Source organism: Corvus cornix, chromosome 2, assembly GCF_000738735.6.
Source record: "Corvus cornix cornix isolate S_Up_H32 chromosome 2, ASM73873v5, whole genome shotgun sequence".
Classification (NCBI taxonomy): domain Eukaryota; kingdom Metazoa; phylum Chordata; class Aves; order Passeriformes; family Corvidae; genus Corvus; species Corvus cornix.
The window spans coordinates 107,953,788-107,974,301 of NC_046333.1; the positions used below are offsets into that span (position 1 = coordinate 107,953,788).

The window sequence follows — 20,514 nt, forward strand, 5'->3', positions numbered from 1 at the left end:
AAGAGCAAGCATTTGTTTATTTTGTAAGAGGACTTCTTGCTGCTAATTGAAAACAAGCATTTTCAATGAGGCAGCTGTTTCAGTACTGTGAATAGACAGATCAGCATCACATTGAAGATCTAATAACCCGCTAATGAACCTCAATTTTTGGAGCCCCCTCCCTCACTCATTTTTATATTTCAGTAATTCCAAACCACTGATATGTGCTGCCAGTTATTTAATTATATCCTCTGACGTCTTTTAATACAATCCAGAAAAAATGTAACTTGCTTTGTTTAGTTATCAGACTATATTAAAAACCTTGTTACATGTATCTAACAGTTTCTTTTTTTCTTTTCTTAAATAAATAGCAAAGTGAATGGAATGCCAGCACCATTGTGTTCATAGAAATTTCCATACTAGGATGATCACACAGTCATATTCTGTAACAGTGCATAAAAAGACACCTTGGAGGAAAGGTGGTGGTTGCTGGTGCATCAACCTGTGAGCGGTCCGTGCATCGGCAGCGGGATGTGGTGCCTCTGCAAAATCTCACAGGCCTGGAGCCGGTGCCTGCTGAGGTGGCCTCAGTGTGACTCTGCAAGAGAGCAGCTCGCAGGACATCTAACGCAGGGCGCGGATTTCCTGCCTGCCACCAAGGGCCACACAGCCGGCGGGTAACCCAAGGGGCTGGCCATGTCTCTCTCTAGGCAGAAGAACAATGGATTGAAATGAGGGAAATGAGCAACATGAAAACCAAACAGGCTGACTAATGCTCAGCAAGGCAGGGGCTTGGAGAGTCAAAGCTGCCAACTCCTTAATCAAGAGGGAATTATGCAAGTTACAGTGAAGGTTACAGAACCAGCTGTCATTTTTTGATGGGTTTCCCTGGGCTGAGCTGGTGTTATTTTCACATCTGACCAACAGCTTCTCTTCCAGCTGGGACAAAGCTTAAAAGGGACAGTGCTGAAGGAATAGCAGCTATATGCACCACACCAGAAGATCCCTCAACAGCCTCTGCTGCCTTTAACTCACTCCACTCTGTGCAGGCAGAGTGCCCCAGTGCTCTCTTTGCCCCTCCATACACTGGAGTGCAGTGCAATCCCACGTCTCTGCTTCTGTTAGCTTAAACCAGACCCTTGTTATTTTAAACAGGAGTTTATTGTATTTAATACATTATAAAATTTGAAAAAATTGTAGGAAAGCAGCAGATTCAAACCAGAGCATCTCTACCAAATATTAATTATTCTGGCCCCCTTTGAAAAACACAAAACAAAACAACAAAAAAACTCATTCAAAAGAAAAGTTAACCTTTCACATCTGTGAGGGCAGACAAAAAGTGTGCGACTTCTGTACAAACTACATTTAAAATTTCAGCTTTCCAATGCAATGGATGGTCGTCTCCTGAACACCTGCCCATCCACCTCTAAAAAAGACAGACATAAACCTCCATATGCAAATAAAATTGAGTCAAGGTGTGTACACATTAAAAAGTGGATGGCTGTTTGGCAGTGGAAAATGGGTGAAGAGTAGCCTATGAATCCCCCCCTGGCAATGGCTTGTACACCGTTAAGTGGGCCCGGGAAGGGCCTAGGACACTTAATGGCCATCACAGCGCCAACCTCATCTACCACATTTTGTCATTGCATTTCCTACCCTTTGACATATACATACATATATATATGTACAGACATACATATACATACATATTTTTTTATGTGTGTGTGTGTTTTCTTTATACCTTGAGGTTACTATTATTCTCACTACTATTCCAAGTGTTCCCATATGAATTCAGGTGTGGTCTCTATATTTGATATAAATGTGTCTTTTATTCAATTTTAGTTCCAGGACTTGTTTGGAGTCCAAACTGCACATGAAATGTCCCCTTTTTTCTTTCCTCTTTTTTTTTCCTTTTTTTTTTTTTTTTTTTTTTTTGCATAAAGAAACATGTCCATTTTAGTCCAGAGGCTCTTGCTTTATTCGAATGACAGAGGGTGCACGAGATGTCCTTCTGAGTTCTCGTCTCAGTACGTATTCACTGAATTGGGAAGAGTCCACCCCACCTCCACATGAGCCAACAATCTCAAACCCTCTTTGCTGTAACCTCTCAAGTACCTGCAAAAAAGAGGAAACAAACACCAATGTATAAGTAAATAAACAGATGATTTGCTGTCCAATGATAATAGCTGCTGTTTTCAAATGGATTCAGCCAGGGAAAAAAAAAGTGGTTACATAGATTAACTGTACTAGATTGATTTCTGCTGACTATGGCCACTGAGCAGTGAAAAAGAAAAAAATGAAGAAAAATTTATTTTATTTTTTTAGTACTGCCAACAAATCCAGTCTTTCTCTGGCCACAGAAGCATTTCTAGAAAAACACGTTCTCTGCTTCATAGAATTTACAATACAAAAGGTCAAATACAGGATTGCACAACAGATGCTGAGGAAACACCTCAACTAAATGGTGACAATGTAGATAACACAGTCATAATTTCAGAAAACCTACCATGATATTTACTAGAGACTTAAAAACCAACTCTTTGTTACTTTTATCATCATCTTCATCTGTTCTGGGCTTCCTTTGCCTCACCTGTGAAGGAGACTCTTCCTGGGATTTACCAGGGTCAGCCTGACAGGCACCAGCCCCAAGGAAGGGGCTGATGCTCCTGGACCCCAGAGGATGTGGGACCCTCCATTCAGCATGACCAGACCTCACAAGGGTTGTGCTGGAATCAGGTCCCTACCAAAGCTTTCCCTGCTATTTCACCAGTTGTCAAATTGGCTTGCATGGGTGCTGGGACAACACTGGCAAGTAGCACAGCACAAGGCTGCAAAGAACTAGGGTGGGAGGAGAAGTAAGCTGAGGTTTAAAAATGCTTCAAAGAAGACATGCCATGTCTCTACATAAAATGCTTCAGGTTGGCAAATGTCTTTCCAAAGTTCCTGAGCATGGCTAATTGCACTTCAGACATATCAAAAAGGAAGGGGTAGGAAAAGAGACTTGGAAACAGCGATCAAAACACACGTGCAATTTTTGTTTACCCTGACCTTTAGCTTTTAACTATATGCCAAAATCCCCTGCCCCTGCCCAAATGTGTTGGTGCAACTTGCTGAAAAACAGAACAGGAGAACTTGGGTCCTGAGAAAAATGTGGTGGAGTCAGCTCTGGAAACGCTCAGCCCTGAACAAACCATTTGGTCTGTACGTCACTCTTCAGGTCTATGGGTAGTCCTTGTCCTGTCTCCCATTTTTGTTAGTACTGGGAGATGCTTATGTCTTCCTGTTATCAGTGTGGGATCATTACCACTCTTGAAGCCTGTACATATTTTGCCACTCTGACTCAGGTTTTTCACATCAGTAAACATGCTTTGTAATTCTTATTTATGCAACAAAAATGTAAGCATCAGAATAAGTGACAAAGTGCTGAAGGATGCAACTGCCTTGATAACTATCACATGATGTGGCTAAAGAACCGTCCTTGAAGCTCCTTTTCAGTTGTAATCTGACATCTAAGGCTGTCCTAAATTTGCATTAATCTCTATGACAAAACAATTTTGATGTTTCAGCATGAGAGTCAAGGCTGGTAAGGGACAATTGTCCAAGCATAACATGGGTTAGATAGGTCTAGATATGTCTGTCTAGACCCTTGTGTTAAGTGCTAGCACAAGTGAAGTGCCTGGCCAGCCTTCAGTGCATGCCCCAGTGCTCAGCTTGCTTCATCTGGAGAAAAAGAGGCTCAGGGGTGACCTACAACTACCTGAAAGGAGGCTGAAGCAAGGTGGGTGATGGGCTCTTCTACCAGGAAACCAGCGACAGGACAAGAGGAAATGGCTTCAAGATGCACCAGGGGATATTCAGGTTGGACATCAGAAAGAATTTCTTCACTATGAGGGTGGTTAAGCATTGGAATGGACTACCCAGGGCAGTGGTGGAGTCAGCATCCCTGGAAATGTTCAAGAAATGACTGGATGTGCACTTAGTGCTGTGGTTTAGTTGATGTGGCGGTGTCTGATCAGAGGCTGAACTCGGTGATCTTGGAGATCTTTTCCGGCCTTAATGACTCTGTGATTCTCTACCTGGACAGTGGGACCTGGCAGATGAAGAGATGCCAAGCTCAGCTTGCTGTTCTGTGTAAGAATTCACTCATGAGTCTGCAGCATGTAGGAGGTGTGTTTAAACCAAACAGCATCAATTGTGCTATTGATGATTCCAGATGGCAAGTGCTGGCTATGCAGGATGTGCTAACTATGTGCAGGCAGGTGTCTGAGGTTGGTTGCTTTTAACCAACAAAGGATAAAACATATAACACTAACACTGAAGTTTATTATAATTATTCCAGGAACTACCTGCATTTGTCTCCTGGATTTTTTCTTATCCATTTCATAACAGCTACTGATTTTAGACATTGCTACATTGAATCATGGAATACTTTGGGTTGAAAGGGACCTTTAAAGATCATCTAGTTCAACCCTCCTGCAGTGGGCAGGGACATCTTTCACTAAATCAGGCTGCTCAGAGCCCTGTCCAGCCTGACCCTTGAATATTCCATGGATGGGGCATCCACCACCTCTCTGGGCAACCTGTTCCAGTGTTTCACCACCCTCACTGAAAAATTTTCCTCCTTTTATCTAGTACAAATCTGCCCTATTTTCGTTTAAAATCATTACTCCTTGTCCTATCGATCGCAACAGGCCTCTACTATGCCCCAAAAAATTAGGAAAAAATATTGAAAGTGAAAGTGAAGGGTCTTCCCTGAGAACACAGAAAATTCTAACACTACTGTAGCTTGTTTGCAAAGAGATTTGGTGATACGTGAATTAAATGGAGAAAGACAACTTGACGCGCAGAAGTAAATCACTTGCTTAAAGCCTCCAGCTGATTCTGCTCACCAAAACGCTCCAGTGACATGGAAGAGGGGCAGCCCACTGGCACGTGGCCAGCAGCTCCCTTTCAAAAAATGCACATGTGACTTCCTACCTGTACTGAGTTGAGGTGACAGTATCCGTTCAGCGGAAATCGGATGACGTGTGTAGAGTCGTGGTTCCAGCCGGCGTTGACAGAGTTACACATCACATCACCGATCTCTGGGAACACTTCCTCTATCAATGACTTATCTCCACTCAGGGTAATCCTCTCGCCAAGATCTGGGGCAACTCGCACCACCAGGCACTCGCAGGACTTTGAGAAGCGGCCACTCTCCCGGTCCTGTTTCCACCGTTCCATCTCTCCTAGCATGGGCTGAAGCTGAAAATACTTTGCTTCTTCATATAACAAGCTGTAGTCCTGAAAGACACATACATTACTGTGCACAATTAAGAGAGGCATTGCTAATGTGGTGCTTAAGGTATAGGGTTATTCAGGCCAACGCTGCTCTAGGTCTGGAACCCTTCAGACAGAGCTCCTAATTACTGTGTAGGAAGGTGTAATAAAATAACAGTACAAGCAAAAAATAACCATCAGCCACTTGAAACAGACTGAGTATAGCAGCAATTTTAAGAGTAGAGAAAGGCTATGCTTGCTCAATTCCCTGCTTGCTCGATTCTCTTCTGAAAAAAAACCCCCACTTTTCCCCATATTTTATCCCCACAGTGATGTCATATAATAATGATCTCATTGAACAGATGGAACAGAATTCAATCAGGATTCAGAAAATTCATCACTAGGATCCATTGCATCTTACAGCAATACTAGCAGGCATTGTAACAGGTATAAGAATGTAAATGAGGGAGCCTGCAATGGTTGTTAGTGTAAAATGATTCAGATATTTGCATAATGTTTGCACATATTAGTGCATTTTAAAAATTAAGTATTTTTTAATACTTCCCTATTTTGCCACTAGTATTGTTTACTACATCATCTCAAATGCCAGAGCACAGGGAATGCATTTCTAGGCATAGCCACTGCAGAAGTAATTTAGAACTGATGATGTGGAGTCTGCCTACTGCCATTTTTTAAATTTCAAAAAACATTAAAAAAAAATCTTGTTTTTCTAGGTGTAAGAGCATAAAACCATTTGGAAAATATTTATACAGAGAAAAGAGATACATGAGAATTAGGGAAGAGAGAGAAACAGAATGACAACAAGAGAAGCCTGCTAACAGTCAGTATGGTCCTGAATTTGAACTAGAAACCAAATACTTGATGAGGACACCTAAATCATGGTAAAAATACTGTTTACATTTCTTGTGTAACAAAAAAGTAATGTAATCTATGTATTTCTAAGAAACAAGAAACACTGTGCATTTTAATCACTGTTTTTTTGTACACCTTAAAGCATAACTGGGGAGGACACCCCTTTGAACATCACAGTTGGGTGAACTTGCCAGGAGTTACATTTTTAATTTCAGCACAGCTACAGTATATTTATGTGTTTAAAAGGCTCTACATATGTAATTTCTTAATATTGCATGAAAGGTGGCTTTTCCTTTTCCTGTATTTCTGATTACCTGCAGGACAAGCGCTGAGAGCAGCACAAAGCCATGCTAAGGCTTCAAAAGCAGGAAATGATGCTTATCTGCTAGCTCCAAACTCCCACATTATTCAGGGAGATCTACCCTTGTCACGTATGGAGCAGCAAGGATGTGTCTACCGCAGATGATTCAAAGGTTGCTGAAATAAAGCTCTCGAACAAAACCTCACAGCTATTATGCCCCAAGTGCCTGAAAAACTGTCTCAGCTACGAGAGGCAAAGGACTGCATACCAGTGTGAACTGCTCCATGCCTGCTCAAATGCTCCATGCCTGCCTCATCACCCATCACCTCTCCTGTTCAATCCCAGTTGCTGCATTTCCTGCAGTGAACCAGGTGCACTGACGCGTGATCATTAAGCACAGATAAGGATCTGTTCTGATTGCAGACACCACATATACACCCTCATACCTACTAGTGGATAAACACCACATGGATTCTGAAGCTCTGCCTCTGTAGGCTTTGTCTGACAGTGAACTACCACTAATTCAATTTGTTACTAAAAACTAAACTAAAAAAAAAAAAAATAGCAGGCTCTTTATTAAAGTTTAAATAATAAACATAGAACTGTTCATTCCTGACTTCTCCAAAACTCCAAAATTAAACTTGCAGCATGCATTCAAGAGTCTGAGGGAGAAAAGATTCTATGACTTAATGCCCAAATATTACTATGTGTGCAGTTTATTTTGTCAATATTGTGATTCACACAACATTTTCTGAATTTCAGTGTGGGAGTGGAAACAGGAGCTGCTGCAATCACTAGGGAAGCATAAAAATGGATGAGAGGACAAGTAATCAGCAAAGCTCATGAGCAGTGAGTTGCAGATTGTAACATCACTTCTGTTTCCATCAGTATCCTACACTATTTAATTTCCCTAGGTCAAACCTGGCAAGGTTGCTTCATTACTGCTATAGCCAGGAGGGGAAAGTTTAATATTGATGCCACTCTAGGAAAGGAAGACACCACTTTAGCAACCCCGTTCTTACTTTTGTCATGTACCTGAAATCAAACACCATACCCTGCAAGTCCCCATTCCCTGTCCAGGCCTCTGTTTTGACTACACATCAGATTTTTGCTTTATCAAGATACATGCAAAATTCCAAGTGCCTTGAAATCTCACCTTGAAATCATCAGGAATGAGGAGTTTTGATGTCCTTAAGAAATTCAAGATATATCTGAACATCTGCCCATCTCTGTCGATGAAATAATGCTGCTTGAGACTGTCGAGGACAATGGGCTCCGTGCCATCGAAAAGCCGGCCAATTCTGGAGAGGAAACAAGAGACAAGGAGCAGAGTCAGACCAAGCTCACCTCAAGAGCTGCTCAAATGGCCCAATGCTACAAAACCCTCCTGTGCAAACTTCACTGAAGCAGCTCTGTGGCTTTGTTCCATAAGAAAAGGGATGGTTTCAAACCACTGTGTAAGCCATATATTTTCCGGCATGGCTTCATTTACTTCCAAACAGCACAGCTGGGCAGGTAGAAGGGAAGAAGCCAGGGCAGCAGCCTCTCCCACCCACCTCACTGCCCTAATCTGTATCTCATAAGATGACAAATTCTCAATTATTTTGGACACATCTTTTGATAGTCCCCTTCAGCACACCCCATCCCTTCTAGATGCTCCTACACCCTGAACTGACTCATTCTGCTTTCCAGAGCAATGCATAGGGAACTTGATTTAGTTTGGATACTAAATCTGGGTACCTGACGAATAGTTTGGTTTGGTTCTTTGCTTGGTTTTCACTTGTTTTTTAAACCCAGGTCACTTTTTGGATACCATTTACTGCAACCAACACTAGGGCAGGCACAGCTGAGGTGAGGGCAGCACATTGAGGTAATATAAAGAGGGGGGTACAGAGTTGATAACATTGCAATGTGAGGTAATGCTTTAATGTAAAAGTTAAGTGCTTGTGGCAGGTATCAATCAGAACACTCAAATACTATAGAAAAATGTCTCGAGTTTTAGACACCACTCACTGACCACCAGAACCATGCAGCCACCTAGAGAGCCTCCCTCTGCTTGCCAACAGGTCTTGCAACATAAACCACTGGGCGCACATACATTTCTGGATGTGGGTCCCACAAACCAGCTTCAGTTAGAGCAATAGGAAGGGCTGAAAACTCCAAACAAAACTCTCAGAGTAACATGAAATAAATGTTTTGTTTCTGCACTGGGGCATTTGCAAAACACTCCTGAATCACAGGTGGTTTCCCAATAAAATGAGCAGGAGTGACTTGTAGGTCTGATTCTGTGTGCCTGTCCATATGTCTGTACATGCAGTGTGGAAGTACTTTTTGACAACAAACAGTCATGGCACACTATTTTTGCTTTGTTTTAAAAGAAGTGAATGAACAATGAACACCCACCACCAGCAATAAAAAAAAGCCACCAAATACTCAGAGGTGATCAGCCCTCTTGGCTGCATGAAGCACCCCAGGCTGAGAGATGCCCCATCTATTGGCCAGCAGAAAGGGAAGTCCAGAAGGGGTTCAAGAAGCAAAAGACAGAAGTGGCTCCCAGAGGGGAAGGCAGCAGGGCTTGCAGCAGGCTCTCAGGGAACTGCACAGGGGCAGGGTTCCAGGTGACCATACACTGTGTTGCATCAACAGCCAAATATCCTCCCTTTGAAAATGGCACAGGCAACTCAAATTGAGTTTGGAATGATGTCTGTGCCTGGAGCGGGTGTATATATGTATATATATAAGTTGTGAACAGAATACAAATCTCATCTATAGTTTCTCTCTCACCAGCTGGGAGGAGAGCAGGAAAGAAACAAAACTCCATTAACCCCAGCTGGCCATTTACAGTTCTGTAGTAAATGCCTGAATTAATTCAAGTTGCATGAAGTCTGTAGCATATAAGGAATTAAATATATTTTGCATCATGATCAGGTACAGAACTTTTTTTTTTTTCCAAGCCATCCCTTGAACTATTCAAGCTTTCTTCCTTGTCTCGGTTTTGGAGACAAAACTTCAGGAGGAAACACTCCAGAATGAGTGCCCCCTCCAAAGGGAAGAGGGCCTCCCCTTTTTCTCCACCAATAAGACAAGTGGGTCACAGCAGGTGAAAGTGGAAAAAAAACAAACAGTTTATTAACACCAAACAAAACAGGGTAGGACAGGATTAAAAAAACCCTCAAAATACAACAAATGCCTGGAGAGAGAACAGACACGCGGGCTCAGACCAGCTGGGGCCACCCCGCAGGCTCCCCGGACCGGCGAGCAGGGAAGGGAGGCAGTGAGGCAAGAGGAAGGAAAGGGAAAAAAGAACAAGAAAACAACCCAACAGAACCTTTTCCCAGCTATCCGGAGCACAAAGGAAACCCAGAAAAGCAGCACAGCGCTCCCTCCCGAGCCCTCCCGAGCCCAGAGCCCCTGGGCTGAGCCGTCCCACCGCCCCCTCGGGTCCGTGGCTCCGGCCCCGCCCCCGGGTCCATCCCAAAGGCGCAGCGTCCTTGGGCATCGAGCGGCCGGTTAAGGAATAAAGCGGCTTCATAACATCCCCCCAGGACATTCCTCAAGGACTTGTTACTGCCTGCCCCGCTGCTCAAAATTTAAGCTGCCACAGCCCATATAATACAGGCTCCTGTTCACTTGGTGGATGAGCCACATTTTATGTCTAATATGGAAGTACTCAGCATTTAGAATTAATTTTCCCTTATACTCAAGCATGTCATCTTCAAATTTATCATGCAATTCACACACAAAACATGTATTTGGCCAAGTCAGTCATTACTGAAATGTATAATTGTAATTGGTTTCTGCAGCATTTTCCTAGTTCTAAATTACTTATATAATTACATATTTTAAACCTCTAGGCTTTTTGTCTCCATTTTATTAATTGTTTAGAGAAGAGCAAGATAGTATCAGAGGATGGAGCCTTCTGACAAAACCATAATGCTGAGGAGAGTGCTCAGCCACTGGGAGTGCTACCTGGGATCTGAAAGGCTTTGGGAATGGGCTGGAAGTGTTAACAGACGGCACTGCCTTCGTGCTCTGCTGCCCTGCAGCAGCAGCAGCAGCAACAGCAGCAAAATCCCAGGAACTGCAAAGTCCCAATTCCCTCCTGACTGCCCCCAAGGATCACTTTGCAATACACAACTGCTCTTTCACATATTAAAACAACATTGGAAGGGTAGAACCCTGGCAGAGAGACTTCTGTAAACAAAATTAAAACTTTTTTCCTTTTCAGATGGAAAAAATTTTGATTCCAGCTTCCTTCATATGGCCTTCACGGAAAAACTTAAGATTCTATGAAATCCAACTCTGGTGACACGGTCCTGCTCCTAATCTGCATTTGCTACACCCATCAGGAGAGGAGACTGGGCTATGCCAGGATCTGAGGAACAAGCAGCATCCTCACCTTTGCACTTTTGGGTTCCCGGGGGCACAGTGGGAAGCTCTCTCTCATGCCTCACTTGTCACCTCCTCTGTATAATACAACTTGATAACCATCCTCCCTGCCACCCATAGCTCTGCTGGCATTCCCACTTGGTCCTACACTGGGATTATGATGCTTAAGAGACACCAGTTTGGTGGCATAAGAAGGGACTGGTAAGTCAATATAATTCACTTCCCAAGAAAACCTGAAAGATGTTTATCCCCGTCTCCTTCTTGACAATGTTGGCTGATGATTGGCAAAGATACCTTTTTTTTTAAAATGACAAATACATAAGAGCTGAATGGAGTTTCGAAACAGGAAAGCGCTTTGAAGGAGGCTTGTAAAATAAGATGATAATTATATGCAGAATTAGCCAAATACCAAGGGTAAAGGATAAGAAACTGTAGTCCATTTACAAGAAAATGTGCTTCTGAAATATTTAATTAAAACTAACAGGCTGGAATTTTCCATATATCAGGAAAATTAATGTCCCATGGGTTGAAAGTGCGACCTCCAATGGGTAATAATTAATGTCTGTGGCTTTAAGTATCATATTCCACTGTCAGAAATCAAATGCTTTGAGGGCTGAAAATATAACCAGCGGAAAACCCTGCTTCCATCAGAGAACTTGGTTTTACTTTAAGGACACAAACCAGGTATAGCTACAAGTTCTTGTTTACTGGAGAGCAAACAAGAGGGAATGGAAAAGATCATTGTTTTAAATCCACAAAATACTATAGGGATGGATCTTTCTTCCCACAGATCAGCATTCCCATAACAGTATTTCTAGACCAAAAAAGCTAGCACAGGAAGATGACACTGTTTGCAGGATTTCTCAAATTCTTCAGAAAAAAGTCCTGCTTGTGAAGTATAAAAATATACTCAATCTGCAGCAAAACTGTATATATAGTCTGTTTATAACCTTGCTCTTACATTGTATAAATATTTATATATATTGTTATTATACACATAAAGAGAAAGGACTTCACTTTAGTATATTCTGCCTCAGCTGAGAATGTGGGAAAGCAGCAATAATTAGGAACAAGATGGCCAATACTAATTAAACAAGTCAACTGTTGCAAAACTCTCTTAATGCCAAGAAAAATGACGGAGTTCTGCAGATTATTTTAATGGCTTCACTGGATAGAGCTAAAATTCTTCCCTTCTGTAACCAAAAGGATACAGGGAACATGGAAAAGCTTTGAAAGCCTTGATGTTTGGAAACATGGAGAATATTACATCACTTTCAAACTAAGGTAGAAATAAACCTTTTACTTGTCTGAGAAAATGCAGGTTTCTAGCAATTGAATATATTCAGTATGTTATTCCTCATATTAACGTCTTTATCAGAGGACACTACAAACTCAAAACTAACTGAAAATCTTTTGCAATAAACTACTTTCAACAGTTCTGAGCTCTCAGATTTCCCTTTTCCCCATGTTTTTCACAAAATAACAAAAAGAGCAGAAAACTGGTGTGAAGTCCTTTTCTTAACCCATCAGAGGGGACTGTGCAGCAGGAGGAGCATCAGTGATGCCCTGGAACCTGCAATCCCACACCGATGGCAAGGCAAGTAACTGCCTGGATTTCACTGACGGCGGATATTCAGCAGCTGGCGAAGAGCAAAATACTCATGAAAATATATCTCTCTCCCTCCAGTTATAAAACACATGGCAAAGTAAAGGTATTTTATTTGAAATCTTACTCATCTGGTTGGATCCACTGTTTCAAAGTGATTAGGGGCTTGGTCCTTAAAAGTAAAGTGCGAGTTTTATTATCACATCATTATATTTATGTGGCTAATGGGAATGCTTATTTAACACTCTGGAGTGTGTGGAGATTGAGCTGGAACAGGCTTTTACATTTTTTTTTTCTCTGCAACTTTTAGTCCGAGCTGTCCTTATTAATTTCTTTTCATTTTCTTTCACTGAGTGCTCAAAGGCAATTTGCATAAGAGCCCATTATAAATTAGATCTGTTTAATGGTATGCTCATCTCATGGCTATTTAATTTTACTTCCTCGTATGTCTAAATTATATAGTTTTGCACTGTCCCCTAGCAGCTAGCACAGTTGAAGAGGTGTCCATACCAGCGAGAAATGTTATCCCACCCAAGTGGAGAATGATGAGGTTTCTATTCTTTTTTTCCAGAGGATCACTTTGACAATATCAACCTGCTTTTCTTTTTTGAATAACTTACATCATTTGAATCCATAGAGACTGAATACATAGCAACCTTTATAACTCTGCATAACAAAAGTTGGCTTATAAACATAACAGAATACATTTGCAATTTTCAGGAACATATATTACGAAAACCGCATTTTAACCAAATACCCAGTTGTAATCTCTTGCTCTCAGTGCTATTATAATTTGTTCTTATCTTTTTCTTCTTACATTTAATTTAAGGTTTCATGTCAGTGAGTCTCAGGAATTCCTTAGCACATACAGTTCCTACATTATGAGAAGGTGCATGAATACAATGATTTTAAAGCAAAGGTAACAGGGGAAAAATGCATTAAAACCTAAAATCTCATTAAACCTTCTATAGAAAAAGTATTTATATAAGAGCCAAAATGACAGAGAAGAAGAATGTACAGGAGGAGGTATTGAAACACCAGTTCTTACAAGGTTTAAAAAAAAAAAGTTACATGGCATTTTAAAGAACAGATAAATGCCAAATACTGAGTAAAAGGATGTCAAACCTTTGTGGAAATATTTGCTAAAGATTAAGGAACTGAATCATTTACATGGAGAAGATTTCAAACATCTTAAGATTGTTACTTCAGCATGACAGTGAAAGAAAAGGTAGGGGCAAGCTCAGAGGGCTCATAAAGCATTTCGAAGGAAGTGAGATGGATAAAAAGTGGTGAATAATCTTAAAGGCAGAGCAAAGCATGTGAGGAGCAGATGGGAAGGATCTGAAATGATGAGTGACATGGTACCATCAGGGAATGCATCAGAGACAAAAAAAAAAAAAAAAGAAAGAAAGAAGAGAGAGAAGAGAGAGAAACATGGGATTTGCTACAACCTGCCTGATCAGAGGCAGCATCAGGAGCAGAGATGAAAGCAAATCAGGCATATTACAAAATGAACTAATAGTCATTGGCTCTAATCCAGGGGGACAAACTGACACATTAACTGGAAAAGTATAAATTGCACAACATCGTGTAGTCATGTTGCAGGAATGCTACTGACATGAGAGCAAACTACGTCTTTCTACGCCACAGATGAGCGTGGAGAATGCGAGACGTGTATCGAAATGACAGCGGAACAAACGTGGATACATGGGTCACAGGGTGCATGAAAAAATGGACGGCCAAGGCTGCACAAGTCAGTAGAAGCACCCCTACCTCTGTTTGCCTGAAAAGGAAGCTTTTCCAAAATAAAATAAAACCTGTGTTTCCCCTGCCCAACAGTTGACCTAGCTACCTAGGAGATTCACACCAGAACTAATGATTACACCATGAAATTGAGCTAAGACAACAACTCCCCTGGTGTACAGAACGTACTGGTTGACCCTGGTGGGTGCAGGGTGCCTGGATGTTCGACAGAAGCCAGTCCAAAAATGTAGTCTCTGTCCCAGCCTTCTCCTGGGATGTTCAAACCCTCATTCCCAAACTCAGGACCATCATCTACCCAGACACAACTGGCACTTGTAGAAATGCTGACATTTTAGAATAGAAAGGAATAAATAGCTGGGATGGGATGTTGAGAGCTGCTGACTCATGACCAGAGAACTGTATATGCAGGTAGATGGAAACGATCTCCCACATTGCACGATGGCAACAAGGGTGAGGCCAGGAGTGCACTACCCCAGACCGTGGATGGGCCAGGGAGTTTCTGTTTACCATATTCCTTCTGTCTCTGCTCTGGTATACCAGAGAGATGCAGACTGATAAGAAGAACAGGCTGAAACCCTAATCTGCATTTTTTCACACGAGGCTGGGCAGGTAAGTGTTTTAAAAGCAATTGCAATACCATGTCAGCCAAACCTCCTGAATCTCTAGGTTGCATTACAGGCTTCAGATGTGGCTGAGAGGGGTCTATCCTCTGCTCACCAGCTGGTGTCCCACTCCAAACCAGGATCTTTATCCCCACAAATCCCATCACTTTTCAGAAAGTGACGTTCCTCCATCTGACAGACACTGAAGAGCTGGACTCAATGATCCTTGTGGATCTCTTCCATCTCAGAATATTCTGTGACTGAATACATCCTTGACCCTCAGTTTTGCTTGTCTTCAGATACCAAACACACCCTCAAGCCCTTTTGCTACCACACAGATATGTTTCCAGAAACCTTAAGCCTTGCAATCCCCAAATAGGTTGTTCCTTCAGCCAACCTACTGTCTACAGACCAGTGCCACAGCCCCTCTCTTTCTCTAGCACTTTGAGACACCTCTGGGACCAGCCAGCACCCTGACTGACCCACCTGCCAAATCATGGAGACTCAGAGCAGGGCAGGAGGGTGCATATACCTGCCATCATCCCTCCCATCACAGGGGGCAATTTGCTCTAGGTATTTGTGAGGACATCAGGCAATAAGGAACTACACATGGCCTTCCCTGCACACCTTGGTGGTCCATAGCCACACCTTGACCACCAGTATTTTAGTCCTTAAAATGCCGTCTCTGCTCTTCTTTCTTTTCAGGCTTGTGCATGCACTGGAGATACTGAAGAACAGTCTACAAGCCTTTAAGCCCCACATCTCCTACAGTGTTTGGTATCTTGCAAGTAAAAAAACTTTAAAAACTTTCTAGTTTTCCAGAGCATATCAAAACCACTTTTCCTAAAATCACTTAAACCAATGAAATGTTAAATCAATTATTCATGCAAATACTTTTGCCATCTCTGTTTTTTGTAACCAAGTTTTCTTGGCAATGATAACATTTCACAGAAAAATTAACAAATACTCTCTTTGCTTGCCAAGATAATTTTACTAAGCTTGAATCCGATTCCACTGAGGTATGTTATTTGTTTTATCTTGAGGGAAGCTGCCTATTAAGTTAGTAGCAACCGTGTCCTTTTGCTTGTGATATGGTTATTACCAAGCTATCAGGAGTACCTTTAAGTTATTAGGGTGCAATGGCAAATTAAGTACTTTGCGTCATAATTAGCTAATGACTTTTGAATTATATTTTAATCATGTTTAAGATGGTCAGGTTGGCTGTGAGTACAGATAATGGAGGATAGGAGCAGAAGAGGAGTGTTTATCATTCAATACCAAAAGCCAGAAAGTAGGTAAACCGGTGGATGCACAACATCCCAAAGGCCATGATAATCTATATATTCAGAACACGGAACTCCTTCACAGGCAGCAATGTGAAAAAGTGGAACTTGTGTCTTAGGATCACATTTGAGTAAAAAGCAAAAATATATTCGTTTCAACTCAGTCTCCTTTGAGCCTGTCAACTTTTTTTTTTTTTTAAATAAAAAGATTGTTAACAATACCCATCTTCAAATCCCTGTTGATAAACCTCTTCATGTGGATTCCACAAAGAGAGGACACTGTTAAAGCAGCTTGGTAAAAGCTACCAGAACCATTTCCCTTTCAAAACTCATGATGTTCAAAAAAACCCCAAACAACCAAAAAAAAACCTTCTCAGAATGGGGAAAATCCTTTGATGTATTCCTTTGTATATCAAGTTTGCCCCTCAGCTTTCATGAATTTCATTCACACCTCTATTAGTTCTCACTACTTCTTCTGTATCCTTGAGAAGACTCAGCATCAAAATTCCACATACGAATCACTGGAAATTAGGAAACACTCTGAGACTCTCCATGAAATGCCTTCAAAAAGTAGCAGCAAAACAAGTTCTGGATCCAAACCCAACAGAGACCCCACTTCAGCACGTTTGTGCTTTGTAGAAGCTCTAAGGTGTTGCTAATTCTGCCCCTTTCCAGGATGTTACATTGAGAACCAGGCATCACACTTCATATGCCTGGAACCTCACATGGCAATGAAACCGTAATGAATTAAGCTTTCCATTATCTTCACAACTTTCACTACTCAGCCAGAAATCACCTCTATGTTGTTTTGTTAACTGCTGCCTTCTCTAAGAGAAGGGACAACACGTTTCCATAGAGAGGACAAGAACACACTTGCCTTTCCCTTCACAAGAGTTGCACAAGTTCCTCCTGCATTGCAGCTCATAAAGGCAGGAGACAGCACAATTAACCTCTGTGTGCTCTATGGGGGATCCACAGGGACTGCTTCCTGAGAGAAAGAGGCCACCACTACATTAAAGCCTAAGTAAAAGCTTTCCATTAATGAATAAAATTCAGAGGGACAAAGTGCTTCTAAAACTTTTAGATGTTAACTATGTCTGTGCCTGTGTCCCCAGAAAACACCACCCCTCAGAGCCCAGAATGAAGTATTCCCAAACATCCTTGCTCTTCTGCTTTCAATAAATACCCATGAAAATCACATACAAACTTTGTAACATCCTTCTTAAGTGCAGTTCATGCAGAGGACAACAATTTGCTGCTGTTAGCTTGTGCAGCAGAAGCCTGTAAAACAGATTACCAGGTCTCAACCCTGCTGCTGAATTTGGGCTTGGACTGTCAGAAGGCAAATTTGATAGGGAAGGTGGAAAAGATGTTCGCTCTGCTTTTTAAAATCCCTACAAAAATAGACAAAGGAGAAAAAAATACACATACAAAGAATACTAGAAGGTAGTCAAAACTAGCTTAACAAATTAAGATATGTGAGATATTAGAGATGCTCCTGCAACTCACATTTGCAAACCTCCCTCTGTGTGGAAGATTTTAGACTATGTCTTTAATGATCTAATGAAGCAAGAAGGTATCAGACTAAGGAACGTTGTAAAGAAAGCATGCAAGAATGAATCTTCAGAACAGGGCTCGAAGAATACGCACAAAGTGCAGCCCAAGGGTCGCATGCTGAACTGAGGAGGAGCAGGAGATGCTGATGACATGTTTAGTAAATAAGCAACACATCTCTATGCATAGAGGCAGGCAAATGTATTGGAGATGGTATTATTACACACATACCATGAAACTACAAAGAAAGGTCACCCAAATAATGTTCTTTTTCTATGAAGCTTACTTTAATTGTAATGAGAGAAGCTGGAAGGCCAGCTATCCAATAGCACATTTATTATACTTCTCTCAAATATTTGTGTTTTCCTTTACTACTTACTTAGCACACCTGCTCAGAGATTCCTCTACCTAGACTGAAAGCAGTACTTTCAGGCTAACATCCTAGATTTTACATTCTTCTAGAAGGGCAATCCATGTAGCATAAGAGCATACAAAACAGAGGCAAGGAAGAGATGCGTGTTACGAGCACAGAATTTAGTATGAGAAACACAGGACCGTACGCTGCTCTTTTTTTGATTAACTCTAACTCACATAAAATACAATTACATTGCTGTGATTCCTGGTGTGGACACCCACAAGTGCCTATATAAAGAAACGTGTTTATACCCGTATAACTCATTCCCAGATATTTACATGTTTAATCACTTCCATGCTAGAGGTTGAAACGATTTATGCACTTCAGTAACTAGAAAAATCACACCATTAACCAAATCAGTTCATACAAAACCTGTGCGCTAATCAGTTAAGAGGACAGGAAAGTCCACCTAAAACATCGTAGACAGTGGCTCTGAGCAATAAATAATGCTCATTGCACAGGTTAGAAATGCCAAAGCCACACCTGAACATTTTGCTGGTGGTGGGGTGATAAAAAAACACACAGATAACATTATTTCCATTGACAGACTTTACATATACAAAACAGTGGCTTTATTGTTTATTAAATTAGATGCTGCCATGGTGTAATCATCCCTGCAGCCATACCAAGCCCAACAGCAGGTCAAATGCAATCCTGTGGAGGAGGTAGCGAGAGGAGAAAGGAAGAGAACTGAGACTCAGCATAGAAGTAATACAGCCCCATAAACTAGTGGTGCAAGCAATAATTAATCCATGGATGTGAAAACAGACACCATAACTGTAGAGAGCAAAACCTACAAAAACACCACATGACAAAAGTAAATGTTACAACATGGTTCCTTTAATAAACAACATCCAGGATGTGATTCAGCTGCCTGTTACCACTTCAGATACTCTAGGGCATCCCAAAATGCTGGGTGATGGCACAGGGACAGTACTGCAGGCTTGTGCCCTGCTGGAGCAGCCACAGAGTCTGGGCAGGAACTGCATGCAGGCATTAGCTTCCCATGTCAAGGTGAGTGTAAACCACTCACAAAAATGACCAGAAACTAACTGTACCAAAATTCATATATTAAACAAAATCCAACACAATTTTTCCTGGGCACTAATTTCACTAAAAAAAAAAAAAAAAAAATCAGGGTCTATTAAATAAAAAAATCTGCAAATTTATATGATATTAAATCCAAAGCAATAGTTTGTAGTGCTCCTAAATTGTGTAGGAATTGGTACCATTTTTAATTTAAGAGCTCTTTTACCCTGTAACTCATGTTACTCTCACACAGAGGAGCTGACTGGTCTTAGCTTCTTCCTGAGCTACAGCTCACGAAATCAGAAGAGTGACATCCAAAGTCATATTACACTGCAAAGTGTGTTAGGAGCCCTACTTCCTAAGTGCAGGCAGTCAGCCTCAAGTATTCTAGCAGGATGTTGAAGTGGGCTGACTGCAGGATCAAGCTACAGCCCATGGGCAGAGAGAGACTGCCACGAAGGGCAGCCCACCCACACGGGGCTGGGTCTTGTTCCACGCACACCTTGTGCACCACTGCAGCAGCGATCAGGCACCCGAAAGATTGCGACAGCTCTGCCACGCAGCAACTCATAAATCCTGAATGCAGGCAGACAGGTGGGAAATGATCTGTGGAGAAACACTCAGACAAGCATAACTCCATCAGTCTGGAGGATTTACAACAGTGAGGACGTACGTCTTACATCCATTGTGATCTTTCCTGGTGGAAACCAGCACAAGCCAACAGTCACAATCTTCCTGTGGTGATTTCAGGCCCTTAATAAACAAGAAGATGCCTACCAAGCTGAGCACTGCTTTTAAACTAGTAGAAATATGCTGATGATGAAGCAAACTATGGCTTGAGTTTGTAGGTTTTCATTATTTCGTTCACTTAACTGTGAAGCTTCTCTCTAAAAAGAGCAAAATATAACTACACTTGGATTAATAGAAGGGAAAAAAGCACATTTCCTAAGGGTCTCTCCATACCGCATCTGCCCTTTTCCTCAGATGCTGGTAACACCACACAACCCTCATATCAATAAATTAAATTGCAGCTTGCACTAATACTGAAAAAAAACCTGATCAAGAACCAACACAGGTACATGTGCCAAAAGACAAGGATTCCCTTAACAACAAGAAAAAAAAAAAAAGCTAAGAATTTACAGAGAAAAATACTGAATTTCAAACCTACAGTTTTTTAGAACAATGCAAGTTCCGATACAGACATTTTTGGGGACAGAACACTGTTTCAAGAAGTTCTCCTCCTCTCTGTTGAAAACAAAACACATTACAACCACCTTGCATTATTCCCTTCACTTGTGTACTTAGTTAATACCAATGCTTTTTGCACTATGTGAATGTAATGAAATTTTAATTTAGCAGAAATGTAGGTGTTTTGGTAGATTTCTGATTTTTTTCTTGCATCACCCCAAGGCATAGATATAAATTGTTTTCTGCTATCTTTACAGGAGATCTATGGAACC

General features: G+C 41.5%; 1 protein-coding gene across 4 annotated transcripts in view; it reads right to left on the bottom strand.

Annotated features, from left to right (window-relative positions):
- Positions 1–202: 202 nt before the first annotated feature.
- KCTD1 (potassium channel tetramerization domain containing 1) overlaps positions 203–20,514 on the bottom strand; it is a 69,105-nt gene continuing 48,793 nt past the window's right edge. For all 4 annotated transcript variants that reach the window (XM_039548983.1, XM_039548982.1, XM_039548985.1 and 1 more), the window contains 3 exons: positions 7,569–7,713; positions 4,957–5,262; positions 203–2,094 (listed from right to left, as the gene is read on the bottom strand). In XM_039548983.1, coding sequence (XP_039404917.1) covers positions 1,936–2,094; positions 4,957–5,262; positions 7,569–7,713 — 610 coding nt within the window. In that variant the 3' untranslated portion in view covers positions 203–1,935. The remainder of the gene's footprint in view (positions 2,095–4,956; positions 5,263–7,568; positions 7,714–20,514) is intronic.